This window comes from Podarcis melisellensis (genome assembly GCF_964234715.1).
Source record: "Podarcis melisellensis genome assembly, chromosome: Z".
NCBI classification, from domain to species: Eukaryota; Metazoa; Chordata; class Lepidosauria; order Squamata; family Lacertidae; genus Podarcis; species Podarcis melisellensis.
In genome coordinates this window covers 25882353-25904741 of record NC_138547.1, presented here as the reverse complement: position 1 = coordinate 25904741, position 22389 = coordinate 25882353, and the positions used below count along the sequence as shown (strand labels likewise).

The 22389-nt window shown below is 39.7% G+C and overlaps 1 protein-coding gene across 2 annotated transcripts in view; it reads right to left on the bottom strand.

Moving 5' to 3' along the window:
- Positions 1–22389, bottom strand: part of LOC309361985 (phosphatidylinositol-binding clathrin assembly protein-like) — a 42609-nt gene that overhangs the window by 11979 nt on the left and 8241 nt on the right. Inside the window, exons 2-13 of one of the 2 annotated variants that reach the window (XM_081897404.1) lie at positions 13350–13492; positions 11843–11918; positions 10921–11023; positions 10362–10455; positions 10128–10239; positions 8655–8761; positions 8119–8160; positions 5163–5248; positions 4045–4168; positions 3350–3489; positions 2139–2242; positions 513–659 (exon numbers count right to left, since the gene is read on the bottom strand). In XM_081897404.1, the coding sequence (XP_081753530.1) occupies positions 513–659; positions 2139–2242; positions 3350–3489; positions 4045–4168; positions 5163–5248; positions 8119–8160; positions 8655–8761; positions 10128–10239; positions 10362–10455; positions 10921–11023; positions 11843–11918; positions 13350–13492 (1278 nt within the window). The remainder of the gene's footprint in view (positions 1–512; positions 660–2138; positions 2243–3349; positions 3490–4044; positions 4169–5162; positions 5249–8118; positions 8161–8654; positions 8762–10127; positions 10240–10361; positions 10456–10920; positions 11024–11842; positions 11919–13349; positions 13493–22389) is intronic. The other variant, XM_081897405.1, reaches the window with a different exon arrangement.

Here is a 22389-nt window from a genome sequence, read left to right as displayed (position 1 = left end):
ACAGAGCAGGATCTCAGTGTTTGAGTTCCTATAAATACTGTTGAGGGGGTGTGGTGTACATTGGAGGCTATACACCACACCCCCTCAACAGTATTTATAGGAACTCAAACACTGAGATCCTGCTCTGTTCCAGTAACAAGAAGCCGAAAGCACCAGCCTGAAGATGACGAGTGAGACCTCGTCGAAACGTCGCCTAGACACCCCAACTTTTACACGGGAAGACACCCGAGGACACCAAAACCTGCATATATATATATATATATACTTTTTTTAAAAAAAAGTTATGGTCATGAACATGTCAAAAGTAACACATGCAATTTTGCATATTTAAAGTGCACAATTTTGATTCTTAATTAAAATTGTCACAGTTATCTGACCAACAATTAGCAGTTGTAATGTGGTTTTGAGTTGAAACTGAGAAAATTAATGCAGAAACTGAGAATTAATACAATTAGAAATATTAGAATCACTCTAATAATGTATATTTAGAAAGAAATTAGAGGATGTTTTACCACTAAACAGTTCCACTGTTTGTTTGGAGGTAAAGGTGGATGTCACAAAAGGGGTGGTACTTTTTACAGCTTCTTCAACTGGCTTCATATCAAAGAGGTCCAGGTGGGGTGGAGACCCAACACAACCATTTGTGGATGAGAAAGTTCCTTTCAGATACAGCATTAGGTTGAAAGAAAGGGAAAGAAGTAAAACTAGAACACAAGTAGTACTCAAGAGAGAAGACACACTGAACAACATGGGGAGTTCACAGAAGCAGGATGGTAAGGACTTAACACGGTTTTGTGTAAGGCTGTTTCTCATTGGTCTGCTCACCCAAACATTACTGAATGAAATTCATGCCAGTTTTGTCTTTCATACAAAAATGCACAACCCTTTGGGAGCGGGAAACATATATTACACCAGAACACACTTCCAGGTCTTTAGACCAAGCAGTTGCTATTTCTACTTGAGCCTCACTGACTTGCTCACAAAATACACCTTGCATTCTACCAACACAGATTCATCTTTGGCTGTCAATCTAAGTCTGCTTTAGGTATAAAGTAGAAATGGAATTCTCACAACCTGTCTCTGCATTACATCTGAACCTTTGCTTGCTCTGCACTGGAATGCTAGCCACTGTTTCCTGGTAGACATATTTCTAACTTCTGGGGGCAGGTGGTTAAGATGTCCACTTGTTAACTTTTCTCATAAGTAGAGTGACCTGTAGGGTTTTCTGGCACTACATTTTCCTTCTCCAAACCTCTGACTCAGAGGTGTATGATGCACAAGAGAGGATATCTGTAAGTACGAGTTTGTGACATGATCTTACTGTGCCTATAGTTGAAGCTGGGAAGCAGTTGAAGCAGCATCTCAAGTTGAAGCAGCATCTCAACAACCAGTTTGGACTGTACCTACTCTAACCGAATTTTTAACTATTTTTACTCCTGTACATATCTGTTCTATATAGCAGCCTTATTTAATTCCATCACTAACTAGAATCCTAATGAGAGGAAGACATTCAAGTTATAATTATGGGTAGAGGCAACTCTGTGTAGACCAAACTTCCTACCTCAAGTTGTTCTGATAGCAGCTAAGCATTTGGATGTAGAACTCAGAAATGCAAAATGGGACAGTTACAAATACCCACAAACCACAAACATTCTGTTATGTTCTCCGCTCCTGTTACATGTTTCATTTACTATGGAAAACTGGTTCACAATGACTTAACAGTTCAGAACACACACCAGGAGATGAAGAGAAGATGTTACACCAGGGCCATGTGGCAGCGGGGGGGGGGGAGCAGCCGGGTGCACCTGCCCTAGGCCTCGGGGGGCTCCGCCAGGGACTAGCTGCTTTTTTTTTTTTTTTGACTTTAAAACTTTATTCTAACAAGGCCTGTGTTACACCCTATGTAATGTACCCTCAGCAGACAAAATTTGCAGAAAAACAGCAATAATTTTGGGGTACAATAATAGCTGCTGTTATCAATTACATGTTTCTCTGCCACAGCTATTAATAAAGGCAACTGGATTACATGACAACATAAGATTAGCTGTGCATTCAGGAATGTATGACAATCTGAAAGGGTAAAGACAATTAATTCCAAGGACTGTAAATGTTTTGTTTAACCACAGCAGTAAACTTACCTCCCCAGGCACTGCCTGCTGATGTTGCTATGGCTGGAGTACTCTGTACCGTTGGAACAAATGCAGGTTGGAGATCAAAGAGATCAGTAGAAAGGTTGGGCATGCTGAAAGTTCCAAGAAGGTTGTCAGCTATAAATGGCATACTTAAGCAAGAGGAAGTTTATTATGCTGTTTGAACATCTGAACATTAGACAACTTCAAGAAATGCCTGCATATACATCCACTGACATGAGAGAAATAACTTGAAATTTCACTTTACAACACAAATTTGATTTGATGAGATCCTCCAAGAATCCTCCTCTCCAAGGTAGATTTTGTTCACAACAATAAAGCAAGTATTAAACCCACTGTCACCCCAACAATACTGTCAATGCCAGGCTTGTGCTGCAGAAGATTCTGTAGCCTTGTTTGGACTCCTCTTTATAGGCCTTCCAATAAATGGTGAAGGAAGGCTTTCAGCATCTGACCTTTTTAGTAACTGGTTTTATTTGACCGTTTTAATATTCAATTGGTTTTAATATTTGTTCTGCTGCTGGTGGATTGGATTGGATTGATCTTTATTACGGTTGGTGGTTTGTAACATTTTAAGGTGGATTTTTTATGCGGCTTTTATATTGGTTTTATTTATTGTTCTTGTGGCTGTTGATTTTCAACTGCAGGATAGGCAGGATATAACTGCTAAATTGGAAAAAGTCTACAATCCAGTTGTTGACTGGGTGAGGTCATTATTAATGCATGGAGGAATGCCATATTAATTTAAGGCTGGAAGTTTGGACAGCACTATGTACAACCTTTGGTGCCTGATCTCATACATTCATTTCTCATTGCAAAGTCAGATTTGAGCAACTTCTTTTACATTTTTTTCTTGCTGGTATCATTTCTATGTTATATACTTTATGTAAAAATGACTGTATATGTCTTGACGTTCAGTATTCAATCCTAATTTTTCAATTAATTGATTACAAAGATTATTGTAAAAGGGAAGGAGAAAGGTTACAATTGCTTTTTTAACAAAGGAACTTAGTCAAGTTTCTCTTCAGTAAAACAATGAATGAGAGTTCATGCATAAAACCTTTATGCAAATGAAGTGCCTGTTCTCTTCAATTCCCACAAAGCATTCTGAGTTTCCACTTGGGAATGCTTTCCAATACCATAATATGAAGAAGTTCTGACTCTAGATTATTTGTACCCGATATTGAAATATTCCTCACCTATTGGTGGTTGGAGCAGGTGTTGCAAATAGGTCAACAGCTGCAGCATTGGTGTTTACACTCTTCCCTGATAAAGTGCTTGGAGAGGCAGATGTAGAAGTTGAATTTGACACCACAGAAATCTCTCTCAATCGCTGTTCCTAAAAGAGTTGTGCAAGATAATTCAAATTTTACATTATGTGAGTTTTTCAGAATGCAAGTACACCAACAATGAAACTTAACCCACATCTCCATTCTACAGAGTGTCATGATGTAATCCAGCCATATTCCACTGTCATGAAAATCAGTGAGACTGTCCTGTTCATGAGTTAAGGCCATGATCCAGCCAAAGCTAATCACTTTCAAATCACATTGATTTCATGAAGAATTTGGTTGGCTCTTTCCACACCAAGCTCAGTGAGATGTGGAAATGCTCAGCTTTGGCTTGATCTGTGAATCCAAGATTTTTAAAATAGATCAGAGATTTGATGCTGCGATCAAAATGAAAACTAAGGCTGCAGCATATGGTCAGTTCCCAAACACTCAAAGCACTCTTTCTCACTTACACACACACACACACACACACACACACACACCCTCTCACTTTAACAAGACACGGAGCCAAGTTACTTTTTACAAGGGTATATGAAGTGCAGCTGCCAAACTAGCTTACACATTTTCTGACTCTGCATGTCCAACAAAACCAGAAGCAGTACCTTCAGTGCTTGAAGTCTAGCTTGCTCCTCCTCCAATGCCTGCTGTTTCTCTCTTTCGTCCATTTTAGTGAAGGACATTCCTGTGTTGGCAAGTGTAGAAACTGCACTGGATAGGGTGCTTGCTCTGAAATTTAGAAGGAAAAGGACCACATATTTAAGATCTTTGAACTCGAAGGAAGCTTCAAGCATCACCTAGATAGTTCACGAGTAAGGGGGAAACAGGACAGAATTCAGAACACTACAATGTTAGTCTTCTCCAAATTAACCTGGCAAATAATGATAGAAGGGCATAGCATCTGGGATCCTATGTACACTTACCTGGGAAGAAAGCTCACTTAACTGAGAGGGACTTAAATCCAAGTAAATGAGTGGGAAACATGATATCTCAAAGTATCCATGTTTACCATGCTTTTTATGCACTTAAACTGGATTACAAAATGCAACAAATTACAATAAAATAAGCACAACATATTACAGTTGTTACATCAGGCAGAAAAATTATTAGATAATCCACTGAGACCATCAGCATTCTCAAGTGGTCCATGGTCATTTGGGAACCACTGGTTTAGAGTATACTTCGCAATGAAAAATGATCTGGTTTGTCTTCAAATCCAAAGTAAATCCAAATAAAGATTTTTAGAGTGCTTACAAGAGATAAGACAGATCTCAAAGGGAGGGTAATTCCACACGTATGAGGCAGCTACCAAGATGGCCATACGCATGTAGACAGTACTATGTCGTTTAGGTGGAGAACTGAGGAATTCACCGGGTTCTTTTTGTGTTTTTTTCAGGGAGTGTGGGGGAAAAAGAATTATTTTTCCCATTTCAGCCCATAATTCCACCCACCCACTCTTAAAGGCAGATGATAGCAGCAGATGCTTTGGGCTAATTATACAATTCAATAAATCTTCTGTGCAACTGTAACAGCCTGCTTTGCATTATTGCTTTGGTGTTATCACCCACTTTTGCCCTTACTATTTGAGAAGAAACAATTCTGCTACATTACATTGAAGTCATAAAAAATAAGACTTTAAAAGAGATGGGAACATCCTATACTTCAACACTCCAATATGCCAATAATCAATACTCTGGTTGCAGTCTACCTGCCTATTTATTACCTGCTAGCAGCTGAAACTTCCTTTGTCTTCTTCCCTTCCAGTGAAGCCAGATGCTGCTCCAAAGCTTCAAGCAGACTGCTGGGAGCCTAAAGTGAAAATTCTTATCAAATGTATGCAGGATTGCAAACTACTACTACTTCTTCTTTACATTTTTCCACTCCAAATACAAAAGAAATCACTTTTATGTAAGGTACATTCATGGCCTCAAAGCCTCCACATCTACTTTCCACCATAATCTCATAACTGAGTGAAATGAACTGTGGTTGCCTTATATCAGGTCAGACAATTTGCCAATAGGACCCAGCATTGCTGATTCTGACGGGCAACAGCTTGCCAGGACCAAAGGCAGAAATCTTTTCCATTATCTCCTACACGGTCCTTTTTATTTTGAGCTTCCAGGGACTAAATCTGGGTCCTTCTGCAGGCAAAACATTGCTCTCTCTGTGAGCAAGGAACCCTCTCCTGGTTTTGTTTTGTTTTGTTTTTTTACATTTAGGCAGGAGGCTTGTTATAACATTTCTGTCACCATCTTCCAGATGAGTTATTTTCAGGAACTATCCCAGAGAACCGTAGGAGCACCTCAGCAATACCAGTTCTTGAAGTGAAATCGGTTAGCCCTGACAATTCCACAGTGAACTTTTCAGTTTATTATGTTAGTATGCTGGAGTCTACACTGGAGTGAAACGTTCCTTACATCTTGTAAAAAAGATTCATCAGCACACAGCTCATTAACTTCTACAGTAGACAAAATGATCAGAAACAAGAGCACATGATGTGCACAACTGAAGAATGCTGAATTCATTTAAAAATGGCTCAGCTCCATAAGCTACCTGAGTGTCATTTTGTTTTACTAGATGCTCACACACAGGTAAATGGAGCGGATTGCATTTCTCCAAAACATGGCACATATAGTATTTACAGAAAAAATTGGCTGTTCTGCAAGGGCTCAAACAGCCTCCCAAAGTAAAAGAAAACAACTATTATGCCACGGTAATAGTTCTAAAGAGCTAACTTGCAAAAGTTCTTCCAAAGGCATTAGACAATGTATTAATGAAGATTCCTGTATTGTGCACCACTGTAGCTTTGATTCACAGGGGGTGGCATGTTAACTGCTTGAAAGAGAGTAGGTAAATCAATTCAACATCTCCTGGATGCATACTAAGGCTGGATGCACACTAAGGTGGTTGCACTTCATTCCCACTGAAATAAATCACTGAAGCTTACCCAAAGACTGGGGTGATCTGCATTGATTTCACGGTGTCTGCTCTTAACATTGGATATCACCTATTGTTTTTCTTTGCCCATGTTTGCATTAAAAACAAAAACCTCCCCATGCTTCTATAGCCTGCATTATTCAGCAGGGCTCCACACAAACACAATAGTCCTAGTTTTGCTCCCAGTTTGTCAGATTAAGATTCAACATGTACAGAAGTCTGAAGCCATTCAGTGGGGTATTAATGGTGTGACCCCCAAAAATGTGGGGACACACACACAACATTTTAAAGAAGGGACCCACTTCAGGGGCATGCAGTCAAAAGGAGTACCTTGCCTTTACTACGCACCCAAGTCATTAGAACAGTCAAGAAGCCAGAAGGGCTGACAAAGCAATTGACACATTGTGGGGGCTGTCTCATTGGACTGGTAAGACAGAAACAGACAGGAGTTAAGCAACTGTAGAGGCAACAATAAAAATAAGGGGACAGAGGGATGACATGTGCAAGTAGGTACAAAAGGCAATGCCTATCTGGGACAAGAAAAGAAACAGAAGAGCATGGCATGGTGCCAGCAAATGGAAAGATCCACAAAGATTAAGAGGGAGCTACGGAACCATTTGATGCAATGTTGTAACATCGGCAGCATGTGAACTACTGTATCAGATTCTGAGCTGGCTAGCAAGAATTTTTCACTCTGTAGAGCTGTCCTACAGGAATTAATTCTGTACACCCCCCATTATGTGAACACGTGGGGCTATTTTACATTGAATCAGACTGTTGTTTGGTTTAGCCCAGTGTTGAGCTCTCTAACCTCTTTAAGTTAAATTCTTGCCTAACTTTGCTAACTGTATCCTATAACTAGAGATCCTGGAGATTGAATCTTGAGCCATTTTCAGATAAAGTTTGCTCTGCCACTGAGCTATAGGCCTCATCAAGTCTTTGTAGCTGTGGCTGCAACTTCTGAATAATATGCCTGGTGTATGAGCACCAGCAAACCTCATAGAAGAAACTGTATAGTTTCCATAACCAGGAGTTTATACCTATGTCAGCACCCAAAGGACAACTTTAGAGGCCTCCATTTTCTACTTTTTATTTGAGCAGCCAACTCCCTCCCTGGCTTTCAATTACATTTTTTAAAAAATCTCTGAAACACACAGGAACATTAGAAGCTGCTTTATACCAAGTCAGACTATTTGACTATGTTGCCCAATAATGTCTACTCTGATGAGCACAGGCTCTCCAGGTTCCCAGACAGAGAGATTTTACTGATTTTTTTTAAAGGATATTGAGCCAAGCATATGCTCTTCCATTGTGCTATGGTCCCCCCTCCTGAGCAAGATTCCCCTCCTGAGCGAGGGGAGGGGAAAGCTGTTCAGCAAGTGAAGTAGTTGTACTGCCCCGTTTGCTCTATTTGTGGAAATTGCTGATTAAAACAAAGCACCAGGTTTAGGTATCCTACCCCATGTGTTTTAAGGGTGGTGGTGTTGTTTTTAAATAAACCCCAAAAATTTCTAGTAATAATATTCTCCAAAACAGCACAGGAAAAACAAAAGCATTACTTGTTACTGAGCACATTACCTATATGAAGCAAAACAGGTTACAAGAAAAATGGCATGTATTTCCATATATAGTATATATGGAAGAAAATGATTTCTCAGAATGTATAGAATGGAACACTAACTATTAAAATCACAAAAGGACACAGGACTTGGGGATTAAATTAATATGAAATGTACACTGACCTGAGTAAGATCTGGAATGTCACCCTGATCAATTCCAACTTGCTGGGTTCACAAAAAAGGGAAAAAAATGTACATTACTACATGCAGTGGCAATGAAAAGAAAGAACTGTGGATCTGAATGTCTACATAAAAGCTAAGGGAACAGGGAGGACATGGAGAGCTTTCTGAACTGGTACAACTCTAAATGCAACTTCTAAGCTAAATTTTATATGGAGATCCTGAAAGGTATTTCTTAAGATTTTGTGTATTTCAGTTACCAGAAATAGTAATAAATAGCTTGTCAGAACTTTGGAGGAAAAATATATTCAATAGATAGTTTTTAAAAAACCACAACCTTTGTTCAACAGGCATTTCTTAGTTGATAAAAATGAATAGAAACAGAGCTTTCAAAATATACCCTTAAATGTACATAGTTTAAGTGATGTTTACATTCAGCAACATACATAACTTGCATGAAATTGTGATCATAAGCACTTATTACTGTACCAGTCCAGAGAGCTAAATGAAATACTACTAATGCTACTGGATTTATTTACCTCTGCCACTTTGAGGAATTCTGACAATTTGGTCATTCTGGCTAAGAATTTTTTGTAAATATCCAGACCTTCTTTGCACTGGTTCTTCTTCATATCAAAATACTTTTCTGAAGCATGAAATTCAAAGAAAAAATTGTGTGTAAATAAAAGAACAGTAACATAATATTATTATTAATAAAGTGGTATGTCAGACTTAAAAAGGCTAGGTTTGATACTTTACTATTTGAAGATGTCACTAACTGATTTCAACTTTATTTAACAGCAGTTTTAGCCAAGACCATAAAATGAATCCACCAATAACAGTTAAGTTTATTCAACAAGTGCCCTTCACAGGAACTTCACTGACAGAAGCAGGGATTGCAAAGCCTGAAGAAGAACTGAAGGTCAGCTGAAAAGATATATCTGCAGCTGAGGATGAATACACTGATCAAAATCTATTGCTAGTGTGCGTCTCAGAAGAGGCCTACAATCTTCTGGTTTACTGCACACACATTAAATTTGTTTGAGTTTAGAATACTGTAGGAACCTAATTAGTAAGCCAATCATATTCAAAGACTGACAAACAAGCTTCCATATCTTCCAAACAATCAGAACATCAATCAAAGCCTTAACTACACTGAAAATAATAAAAAAATATATATAAAGCACTTTCTGAGCATAAGCATGCACTCTTGCTGTCATCACACCCAAGAACTTTTACATATTACCATGGCCATCACTGGAGCATAAAATGAGAGCACACACACACACACACAAAAGCTTTAAGTGTTTTTGCCAAGTTACTCCAGCCACCACTACCCTTTAAAATCAGATAAACACAACAAAAGAAAAGACAATAGAGACCAGCTATTGAATTCTGCAGGGTGAAATGAGTCTTCCCTAGACATTGGCTTAGCACTGAAGTGTTAAGCTATATCTATGAACACTTCAGCTGCCTAGTAGTTTAAAAATAAAATAAGTTTCTGGCACACTAGAATTATGTGTACTGTTATGAGAAGGAGTGCAACAGAAGAGATAATAGGCAGGACTATTAAGGTGTTGGTCATCCGTTAGCTATGTGCACATGTTTAAGAGAAACTATTTGAACATAGTGTAAGTATAAAAGTAGTGAATGGGCTGGCTTGCATGTCTTGGTAAGCCAAAGCAAGAAATTAACCGTGGACTGTTGCAAATGAGCAACATTGCTCAATTGCTCTCACTTCACTCTGCCCTGCCTTGAGCCAGGAGAAACAAACGAGGAGACTTGGCTTACTATGATGTGTGAATCAGCAAAATTTAGGATTATTATGTGCAAGTTCAATGAGGGGGGAAGGAAAGAGGGAGAGAAGGGAGAGAGAAACACATGGGAAAGAACACAAGGGAGTGAAGGGAGAAATGAACATGGAAGATATTACAAACAAAACCACATCTGCATATTTATACAGGTCTCCACTGGTAAATGTTTAAACAATTGTTGTGTGTTGTTTCACATACCTAACAAGTTAATGATCCCCTCATTATAGGCTGCAAAAAGTCTAATGGAATCTTTAAAGAGGAGCATGAAAGCAGCATTTATTACACCATTCGTTAGTTCATTTGGGTTTGCCTGCGTAAAAAGCAAAGAGATTTTTTAAGTCAAATCACCAGAAAGTGAAATCACAACACATTTTTCACCCTCCATAAAGCTTATCACGGATTGCAGTAATAAATAACAGCTACAGTGCTTACATCAAAATCGAGAAGTGCATCTAGTTGATTCTGAATAATTGGGAGTGTTTTCAAAAGTTTTTCAGTATTCATTGTTCTCATCACACCATCAATCCTTCAAAATAAAATAGAAAATAAACCAAACAGACACAATCATTAAACACACTATTATGGTATCCAGTGCCAGCACTACAGATTACATCAAACAAAGAGGACTCTACTGCTGCCCATTGAAATCAGTGGGACTTTTGAATAACATACATAGAATGGTATTTCCAAAGTCCTGCATCAAATTATTCCATATAAAATACTTTAAAGAATATTCTGATCTCCCAAAAGGTTCAAACTTATACCTAAAAGTTTATGCAAGCTGTTGCAACAGTGCCACTGAATATTTTATGTACTGTCAAATTCAATGCTCCAAAAGTTGCATTTTTTTATCACTGCATACTTCAAATTTCACATCAGAACATGTTTTTTTGCCCAACTTTCCAAACTCTGTTTTGACAATTTTGTTTTCTCAAACACTTTGATGCCCATCCACTCACTAGAAGAGCATAAAAATAAATGGAATTCTTACCCTCTTTTCATTTTGGTGAAATCAACTGCTACAAGTCTGTAAGAAAGTGCTTTTTCATTCAAGTATCTGCTGTATCGTCTGATGAAGGTAGACATATCATAGCCTGGAAATGAAATGCTATTCAGTTAGACTTTTCATTCTTCTAGTACTCTTATCACTATAAGTGAGGCTTATAAGTGAGTGATATAGTGAGGCTGTAACACTTTATATGCGTTGGCTGCAATACAAATCCTGGCTAATGCAACAAACCATGGTTTAGTGGTACATGCAAACAAGGCCAATATTTTACCCAGTAAGTATCAACCCTTGCTTTCTGGAAAATCCTGGATACTTACAAAACTGATCCTATCCATGTTTACTTGGAAGTAAGTCCAACTTTCCTCCAACAAGACTTAGATAAATAAATATACTTGGATAATAGTCTCAGCCTTCAGATAAGTTATCTTACTTAGTAACTATGAAGATATACAGAGAGCCAGTCAGAAATATGCATCTTATCCCTAAGCAAATATAATTCTGAGGTGAATGTCAGGTTCATGATGAAATTTTATGCAATTATAGCTAGTATAAATGCTCATATTAATTTGATTTATTTGTTTCCCAATACAAAATATATCACAAATATTCTAAGGCTACACTCCTAGATACTTACTTTGTTGTGAAGTTTACTACTGTAAAGTCAGTGGGACTTCCATACTTACAAATCCTGGACTGGCCTACTGGTCTACTAGAGCCAATGAATGAAAATGCAGAATACACCTGGATGCAAACTTCAATAAATAAAAGAGCATGCCTCTCCAATACGATTTGGACCTTTAATGGGTTTATTTAAGATGACTGAATTTCTAACATTCCTTTAGCCCATAGAAGTTATTGTGCAAATTGCAATCTGCCTCAGAATAGAAAAGTAAAAAAATCTTACCCTGCATGGCACTTTTATCCAGATAGTTGTTGAGATTAAACAGGGTATTTCGAGATGCCAAGTATTGGATAAAACGCTGTTTGAGAAAGAATTAGATTCCAGATTACTTCATTTATTTTTTCTCCATAGACATAACCATGTTAGAGAAACTAGTTTCTACGCAGCTGAATAAGGCATATCTAAAAGCAGGAGGGGAATCTAATACTAAGACAAGCAAATTAGATCTACTATCAAGCCTGATTTTTTCAATCACTGCTCAGGAGAGCCAGAATTGGAACTGAGTTATGCAACAAGGGCCAATGTGTAACACAATTGACAGCCACCATGTTGTGCAAACTCTGATGTGAAGAAAGGATAACGGCAGCAGAACTTGTTACACATTACACCTTTGCATAAAATTCATTTATGTGTGGCCCACATCACAGCAGGGTTATGAAAAGATACAAACATGGTTCTGAGGCTATTCTTTAGCGACACACATGCAAACTCTCCACCTACATGGAATAAGGAAATGAAGCTAGTATAAACTACAGACAAATACATTCTCCTCCTCCCCCATTGCCAACACCTTCAACGTTCATCACATTTACAGCAAGATGACATGACTAAGGAACTATTCACTCATTCACTCATTGTCCCTTGGGATTGTTCCAGCCGTGAGATAGAGAATGCACCCTGCTCCCTCTTACCACTGACAGGAGTTATCAACCATACTTGGGAGGTCTGTGCTTATTTGATTGCTGCATCTCCCCAATCCCATGAGACTGAATCCACTAGAAAGCAAGTTATACCCTGTAATTTCAAGGAAATTCAGTTTTTCAAATTGAAGTGGGATCTACTCAAGCACTTCTTATTTTATTGCGAGAAGAAATTTAGGGGAGTTGATTGGAGCAAATGAGACCAAGGCCTGCTCCTGATTCCACCATGAATAGAATTTCAAGGGCTAAGTAATGAATGAAAAAATTCTCCCAAAACAGTTCCTATACAATTCTGTGAAGAGTGAGATGGTTGTAGAAAAGCTTATTGTTCAAATTCACCCCAAAATGTGTAGGTATATATGTGTTATAATGAGATGTGTATTAAATTCATTTCCGATTCAGACTTCTGTAGGAATATTTCTAATCTAGCCAAATGCAACCTGACACATAGTTTCCACAACTGCTAGATACAGAACAGAGTTCCTGCACCTTTGAGTATATGTATAAATTTTTCCTACAGAAATGAAAAGCTATACCAGCAGTGCAATGCTGACAATTCATTCATTTAATACAGTCCCTAATTTAGTAATCTGAGTATTTTAAAGGCGGCGGCGGGGGGGGGGGGTATTGCTAAGCTCAGGCTTTCATTACTTGCTTACTAATAGGTGAGGCAACAGGATAGACAATTCAGATTGGTATTTTTAAATTGTTCTCTCTCACCATCATTTCAGAGATCACCAGCACTTCACATCTGAATGTTTTCCTACCATTAAACACAAAGTTCTATGGCAAATTGACTACTGTCTTACCTCATTTCCATACATCATGAGGTGGTGTGTTGTAATTAGAGCTTTGAACACTACTACCCAGCTACTGTTTGCTGTCCTCTCAAAAAGTGTGTCTGCCAGCTGTGGAATATTCACATTCATCTCATTTGTGCACTGAATAAGATCTAAAATATAAGAAAACAAGATAATTTACTTAAAACAAATATGGGGAAATGTGACAAAAACAGCAGGGCAAATGTTTTTACTTAGTGCCTTAAGTATTTTGCAGGTGTTATACGTAAATGGGAAATACACTTATGAAGCCTCTCATTAGGAATCTGGCCTGCAAGCAATCTGGTTGCCAGTCCATTCTTTCCTCATTCCCTAACCTCACCTTCTCCAGGTTTCTGCCATTTCTTCTTTAACAATAACTATACACTCCAGGGGTACGGGGGGGGGGGGGAGAAACAGCCTTAAACAAATCCCAAATGCTGCTTTCCTTTTGCATATCTTTCAGTATCAAGTTGCTCTCTTTTCTCTTTTTCATTAATTGCTTGCACTGGTAAAGACAATACTTCAAGCTTTCCAAAACCAGTCTCTAAATTAAGCTCTGTGCCTTTCTGACACCCAACCTTTGGTTAAAAATAGTCTCACAGAGCCACAGCATGCAAGCAGGTGCTGAAAAGAGTGTGCTACCAACTCAATAAAGAAAAATAAAGTGTATTATCTTGAAATAAATAAGTGTTCTCTCTTCCCAAGAGGAGGAATAAGAGATGTGAGCATTGACTATAAGCAATTATTATTATTATTATTATTATTATTATTATTATTATTATTATTAAATTTCTATACTATCATTCATCAGAAGATCACAGGGTATTTTAGGAAAATGGTAAATGACCCCTGGACGGTTAAGTCCTGTCAAAGGTAACTATGGGGTACGGTGCTCATTTTGCTTCAGGCAGAGGGATCAGCTGTTTGTCCACAGCCAGCTTTCTGGGTCATGTGCCCAGCGTGACTAAACTGCTTCTGGTGCAACAAAGCACCGTGACAGAAGCCAGAGTGCACAGAAACGCTGTTTACCTTCCCTCCACAGCGGTACCTATTTATCTACAGTGGTACCTTGGGTTACAAACATCTCAGGTTACAAACACTTCGGGTTACAGACTCTGCTAACCCGAAAGTAGTACCTCGGGTTCAGAACTTTGCCCCAGGATGAGAACAGAAATCGTGTGCTGGTGGCACAGCGGCAGTGGTAGGCCACATTAACTAAAGTGGTACCTCAGGTTAGGAACGGACCTCCGGAATGAATTAAGATCGTAACAAGAAGTACCAATGTACTTGCACTGGTGTGCTTTCGAACTGCTAGGTTGGCAGAAGCTGGGACAGAGGAATGGGCGCACACCCCATTTTGTAGATTCGAACCACCGACCTTCCGATCAGCGAGCCCAAGAGCCTCGGTGATTTAGACCACAGTGCCACCCACTTCCATTCTACAGGGTAGTTTACAATACAAAAATACACAACATTGCAACAAACAAAAATAGTAACTCCCCACATTACAGTGGTACCTTGTTTTTTGAACGTCTCCATTGATGAACATTTCGGTTTTCAAACACCATAAACCCAGAAGTAAATGGTTTGGTTTTCGGACAAGCCTTGGAAATTGAACATGCCACGTGGCTTCCGTATTAAGTTTTCCATACTGAGGCTTCCGTTTTGAGTTTTTGGTTTTTGAACATTTCAGAACTCGAACAGTCTTCTGGAACGGATTACATTTGAAAACCCAGGTACCACTGTATTATTATTATTTATTACATTTCTATTAGAAGAAGCCATCTAAACCAAAGCAGGAATCTAAGACCAATACATCTGGCAAAGAGCCAGTGCAAAAGAGGTTTGCCCCTTCCAACATTTCAAAGCAAGGATAAAAGCTTTATAGTTTCTCTGGAGACCTTACAACACACAGTGAGCAAGGGGAGGGTCAGATGTGGGAAGCATTTGCACAGGCTGGAAAGAATTGTACAGTGAAATGGCACTACCCCAATGCTTTGGCAATAAGCAAAGCTAAACTGTCTATATTCACTGAGATTATTTTCACTTTACAATGGAACATTTATGCTTAGAAATGTGAAGGCCTGGGAAAAACTGGAGCCCCCCATTTGGGGGGGGCTTCACATCTCCATTTATGATGCAATTAATCATTTACTCTGGAGTAATCCAAACTCCCTTCAGTAGAGTACCTTACAGCAAAACAGGAGATGGCTAGTTTAAGTCCTCCAACAGAGAACAAGTAGGGGAAAGAGTCTCTGCAAGCACCAGGTGGCCAACTGAGAAAAACCATAGAAAATGAGTTAAGGGCAATTCCCAGGGCCAGGCTACACTGGTGCTGCACTACAGGGATCCCCACCCTGCAAATATCAACCAATGAAGCAAGGAAGGGAACTTGTAGCAGGGTGGCAATAATGGAAAAGAACTATTACTGTGTATCTAGCCTGTTTTCTACTTAGTCTCGGAGCAGCTAGGAGCACAAGTAAAACTGTAATCATGAAATACAAATAAGCAAAACAAGCTATTTACTAAAAGCAATGAGAGATAGCAATTTGCCTATCACAATTAAAGAACATGAACTTTTTATAGAAACAGGAGGGCATGCAATACTTGGTTCTCTGTAAAATTCTCTCTCTCTCTCTCTCTCTCACACACACACACACACACACACACACACACACACGGCCCCAAACTGGACAAAGTTCTTTTTTTAAAAAACCCTTTAAAAATGCCACACCTTAAATTCATAGGAAGCTGCCTGATTTCCCCAATTCCTACCTGCTCATTCAAATTACCCAGGTTTTTATTATTATTTCCAAATACATGGTATTAATTGCCTAGTTACATATTAGCCTTCAAATGATCTCCTGCCTAAGCTTAAGAGTTATGAAATGTGAGTAAACCTCCATGGGTAGGTGGAAGAAAACTTCTTACAACTACAGTATTCTTGCTCTTTTAGAGTAGTTTTTCAAAAGGGCTAAGTCCCCAAAGATGACTGTCATCCCAGCCACAGCTCACACAAAGTACTGAACTATCTTCAGAACTTGCAAGGCAACTATGGACTTAGAAGGGCAAAGGGCAATTCCCCAAGGACTGCTACAGCTTGCCACAGTATCAGGCTCTCCTTTTGCTTGCCTTCTTTTAACTCATGCATTCCAAACAGCAGGGATCAATTTATAAATGTAAACATGTGCCAAAAAATCCTGCAATGCTCCCCCGCCCAGTGTTCTTCGCATTTTTTTGAACTCAGGCCCCTTTTAAAAACCTATTTTACCCTTCTGGGGCCTCTAACCCAGCACAAATAGTCTGTGAATCTGCAGTGATCTTCACATGCAGTGGTATGCAGTTACTACCACTACTAAAGGTAAAGGATCAAGGTTAGTAGCTACAGACAGAAGAACTTATCCCAATGCCAGCACTAAAACAGAAAATGAGCGGGACATCTCTGATCTCCTTTCCCAAAAGCAGCAATTCTATCCGAACCCCGTTCTCAAATCTCAAGAAGATGGGAGAGTGAGGGTGCAGCTGCTATCACCCTCAGGAACACAGTGCGGATGAACAAGGGTCCTCTGCCAGGTCAGCATGCAAGTTTCCATTCAGCATATTTGCAAAATATTGTGGAAAATTGGAGTGCATACATTATTGCAGTGCACTCTGTGTGTGGCTACCCTTGAGATTGATCCAGAGGCTTCTGCTAGTACAGAATTCAGAGGCTAGGTTGCTTGTGGGAGCAAAGTATCACCAACACATTCTGCAAATTGTCTGCAGGATTTACACTGACTGGCAATCTGCTGCTGGGCCAAGTTCAAGGTTTTAGTATGAATATATAAGACCCTATACAGCTCTGGACCACTTTACTTGAGAGACCATCTCATCCCTTATATACCTGGTAGGCCACTGCGTTCTGAAGGAGAGTTTTTCCTCTAAGCCCCTAAAATATCAGACGCCTGTTCACAGCAACTGGGCTTTCAGAGTGGATGCTCCTGTTTCATGGAACAACATTCCTACTGAGATATGACTATTTCCATAAATAACTGAAGATGCTGTGCATTAGCTTTCCACCACTGTGTGGCAGGTGCTGCTGTCTAGAAGAGCTGAGCCTTTAATGAGGGGATACACAAGATCAATTAACTGCTGCTCGTCTTGACAATTAGAAGAAAAGCATTAGACCTGGAAGACTAAGAACCAACCTCAGGGAATAATATCTAATTTACTCCACCAATACCTTGTTTCTCACAACTACAGTACTGGATCTCTGTTGTCAGGGAAATGCTTTCTGCCACACCCATTATTCCAATTGTGCACACATAATGATCCACATCTGAGGTCTGTTTGTACTGCTACAATTGCATTTTGTACCAGGTGTAAACCCAATTGCTATATTCTACATATTCTTTTCAAAAAATGTAGTAGGATTATTATTGTTAGTAGCCTTGAACAATATTGGAGGGAAAGGAGAGAAATGAATGTAAATAATATAAGGAGAAAGAAAGAAAGAAAGAAAGAAAGAAAGAAAGAAAGAAAGAAAGAAAGAAAGAAAGAACCAGCTCCTGGCGAGGGGAATGAAAAAGGCATCTATTGCTTGTCATTTCCTAGAATTCTGAGCCCTCTACCAGGTGCCCCCCCCAAAGGCAGAAGAGCTGCCCCATAGCTTGAGAACTAAGGATTTATTTAAAATGGACACCCCAAATTGGAGGACAAAGCTATACAACCTTAACTGCAAATACTTTTTCAATTTATGAAAACCAAAGATAGTAATGCTGGCTTGTAAGAAAAATACTTCCAAATCCAGAGTTGAGCAAATAACTGGAACCAACCCAAAATGTAACAAAATTGTGGCAAAGTTTTTCAGAACTCTTAATCAGGAAACTTGTTACATTAAGCAGTGAGGGGGATGGGGGGACAAGGAAAAATAGGTTAAATGTTATTAAGACTTACAGTCCTATTTTTCTTCAAATTTTCCCTTGAATTATGGAACCAACCATCCACTATATGAATATGTGAAAGATCCAGTTATTTAAAGGTCTCTATGGATTTCCTATCAGGGATGCGGGTGGCGCTGTGGGTTAAACCACAGAGCCTAGGACTTGCCGATCAGAAGGTTGGCGGTTCGAATCCCCGTGACGGAGTGAACTCCTGTTGCTCGGTCCCTGCTCCTGCCAACCTAGCAGTTCGAAAGCACATCAAAGTGCAAGTAGATAAATAGGCGGGAAGGTAAACGGTGTTTCTGTGTGCTGCTCTGGATTGCCAGAAGCGGCTTAGTCATGCTGGCCACATGACCCGGAAGCTGTACGCCGGCTCCCTCGGCCAATAAAGCGAGATGAGCGCCGCAACCCCAGAGTCGGTCACGACTGGACCTAATGGTCAGGGGTCCCTTTACCTATTTATGGATTTCCTAGTAAATCACATTGATTTGTACATAAGCTTCTTGAATTTATCAAGAGATATAAACAGCGCAAGTTGCAGTTCAGAAGAAAATATAGTGTTTCTATTGTAATAATGACCAGAACAAGTCAGTGTGTTTGCCTCAGATTCTAATCATCATAGTTTTTTCCTAGGATCACAACGATCATATCCAGCCTCATGCAAGTTGCATCAAAACATTATTCTCCAAGAAATGTCTATCGCTAACAGTTTTAAACACACTGAAAAGGAACCCCATATTTTCTTAGAAAGCAGACTACTGCTGCTTGTGAGGAGTATGCCTTAATTTCTAATTTGGTTTCCCTGCATGCTTCCCACACACAAATGTCCTGCAACCACATAATCTCTAGTCTTGGGAAGGCTCACAATAAAAAGAATCCACATTTTGGACTAAAATGAAAGCAACCTTCTTTACTACTAGCTAAGGCAAGATGCAACAGTGCATGTTTAGTGAAGAATGAGATCTATGTATTGTGATCTGTGAATGTGCTTGCTGGATGACTCTCAATAAAAATGAACAAATATATTTTCACATTTCATTACTCTGACAAGCTGCTCTGAGGAATGTAAATGTACTGGAAGGGTAGGTTATAAATCTCTTGAACAAACAAATGCATACATAGACCTATTGCTGGGCAGTGACATTAATATAATTGCAATATGGTGTATATATAAATCTGTATCAGAAGTTAATGTCAGCATCCCTTCCACTAATAGATCACATAAGCAACCTCTTGGGCCAGTTCAGATAAAGATTTTCTCTTCCTGGCCATTTCCAAACACCCCTGGGTATAAAATGCAATATGAGATGTGCATCAATCCCTTCAGCAAGCAATTTAAATGATTGTGGCAGTACCTTATGGCGCCCCCACCACTGCTTGCTTATTCAGATGTTGCGTTTCTCCATATGATCATATGCACAAGAGAATAGCCAAGAGCAATTATGTGGAGAAAAGCACCAAGGAAGGTGCATGCATGAAGCAAGTGAAGACCCATTATCCAGCTGGGGAAAATCTGTCAGATCAAAAGTATATTAAATTGTTTCCAAAAAGTGCAGATAGTGGGCACCTGTCACATCTCAACAGGAATGCTTTTCCACAGAGTGGGCTTCTGAGATCTTTGTAACTTGCATCAGAAACTCTCCCACAGACTGCAACAATCTACTGGGTGTATAAAAGGTAAGGCAGTCTCTTATAACTTGGTCCTAAGCTTCATAGAGATTTATATGTCAGTAATAACATTTTGGGGATGCGGGTAGCACTGTGGTCTAAACCACTGAGCCTCTTGGGCTCGGCAGTTCGAATCCCCGCAACGGAGTGAGGTCCCATTGCTTGGTCCCAGCTGCCAGCCTAGCAGTTCAAAAGCACACCAGAAAGTGCAAGTAGATAATTAGGCACTGCTTCGGTGGGAAGGTAAACGGTGTTTCCATGCGCTGCTCTGGTTTCGCCATGCTGGCCACATGACCCGGAAAAACTGTCTGTGGACAAACACCGGCTCCCTCGGCCTGTAAAGCGAGATGAGCGCTGCAACTGGACTTAACTGTCAGGGGTCCTTTACCTTTACCTTTTTAATAACACTTTGAATTTTGCCCAGTAGCAAACTGGCAGTCAGTGCAAATCCTGAAAGCAAGGTGTTATAAGCCAACAGAAATAAAGATTATGAAGTACTAAAACCACAATGGGCACCTGTAACATTCGCAATTTCAAACGCATCATTTCCCCATCAGTGCTGCTTAACTACATATTGTTGTTGAAATCCATCTGCCTCAAGAGACAATGGAGAAGTGCACACTTGGGGGTGGAGCCAAACTGCTGGAAGTTTGACCAGAGATGTTTTGTTACAGCTGGGTCAGATTAAGGCAGCCAATTGTGCTACTACAGATGTACCAAGGCGTTTCTTCTTTCTGTGCTCTTCCCGGTGGTCATTCCTCCTCTGGTAACTGCTGTGGATACACAACCTGACTGTCCGTCTCTAGGCACTGTGGTTGTCTGCAAGGGTTTTCCACATGGCAGGGTTAATGTTGCCAGCCTTCATGTTCGCAGACATCTTTGCAAACCAGAATTAGTCTGCCAACAGGCCTAGTGCCTGAAGCCAGGCTCCCCATAGAGCATGTCCTTGGGGGTCCTGTTATCTTCCATTGTGTGGGCATGACCAAGCTCCTGGCAGGTGCAAGTTGCCCATGTCTCACTATCACAAAGCAGTGTGCTCATCTTGGTATTGGACGTTAGCATCACATTCTCCCATATCCTTTTGGAGAGGCAAGCCATTGCCATAGATGTTTTGCCAATACACTTATCCAGCTCAGCATCAATGGAAAGGTTGTTGGTTATGGTGGAACCCGGGTAAGCAAAAATGTCTACCACCTCTACTACATAGAAATTATTGCTATAAACTGTGTAGATGGATGATTTGATTAAACCTTCAGATCTACATGAGACCACATAGACTGAAGCTAGTGCACATTAACACAACACAGAGTTTTAGTGAATGAAGTGAAGGAAAAATTGTGTTTCAATATCACACATTATGATGAAATCTCATTAAAATTCAATAGTAACAAAATCCAAGATAACAATTCACTACACATATGAATTCACTACACATAACAATTCACTACACATATTATTATTATATGAACATCTGGCTTAATGAAGGTTAATTTACCGATTCTGAGAATTCTGCAACAATGACCAAGTTAGAGTTGTGTACTGGTCTTTTATAACAAAACTTCAGAATTTCAGTGACATACACCTTCCACGGGGAGAAAGCATTATGATACTGAACACTGCCTTTTCTTCTCCTGACATGTTCCTACTCTTCTCTATATGAAGACCATGTGCACAGAAAGCAGCACAGGAATTGTTTACCAACATTTATACCCAATGGCAACTATGGAGGCAACATTCAACTCTTCCTTGATGCCTCCCTCTTTCACTTGCAGCTGTTTAAAAAGCTCTGCTGTTGCTGCTTCACAGAAATGACCAGAAGAAAAAGGATGGAAATAGCAGCCCTGTTCCATTTCTGTGGATCAAGGAAGACTGAAGCTCATTGAAGATTGAAGATCACTGAAGCTAAGTGGCCTCGATCCTCAGAAATGGGGCAGGGCTGCTCTGAAGAGGAATAAGCCTTTACATTACACTAGAAAGAAATGGAGACTATAGGTGATGGCTCACAGGATGAGGTACAAAAAACCAGATCCATCCCCACTAATGCCAGCAAATGATTATCTGAAAAGCTGCTAGTTCATATGCTTGTTTTGGAAATTTTATTCATCTGAGTTCTATTATAATTATTACTACTACTACAACAACAACACCATCATCACTGTGCATGGGGTTTTAAGAGTAACTTAACCAAAGTACAGATCCCTGCCTTGAAGATCTTATGGTCTATAAATTTCCACAGTTGGGAGACCAACACAGAGGAGAAAAGGGAAAGGTGCAGGTAACAAGAAGCAAACATGAGGACTCGTGGTTATAGAGGCCCCCAGTCTTTTTAACATTTACATGAAACCACTGGAAGCTAACCCAATTTGGTTTCTATTGTATTGCACTCATGAGCTCTGCATAATTATTCTCCAGCTTTATTACTACAAGGAGTACTGTAC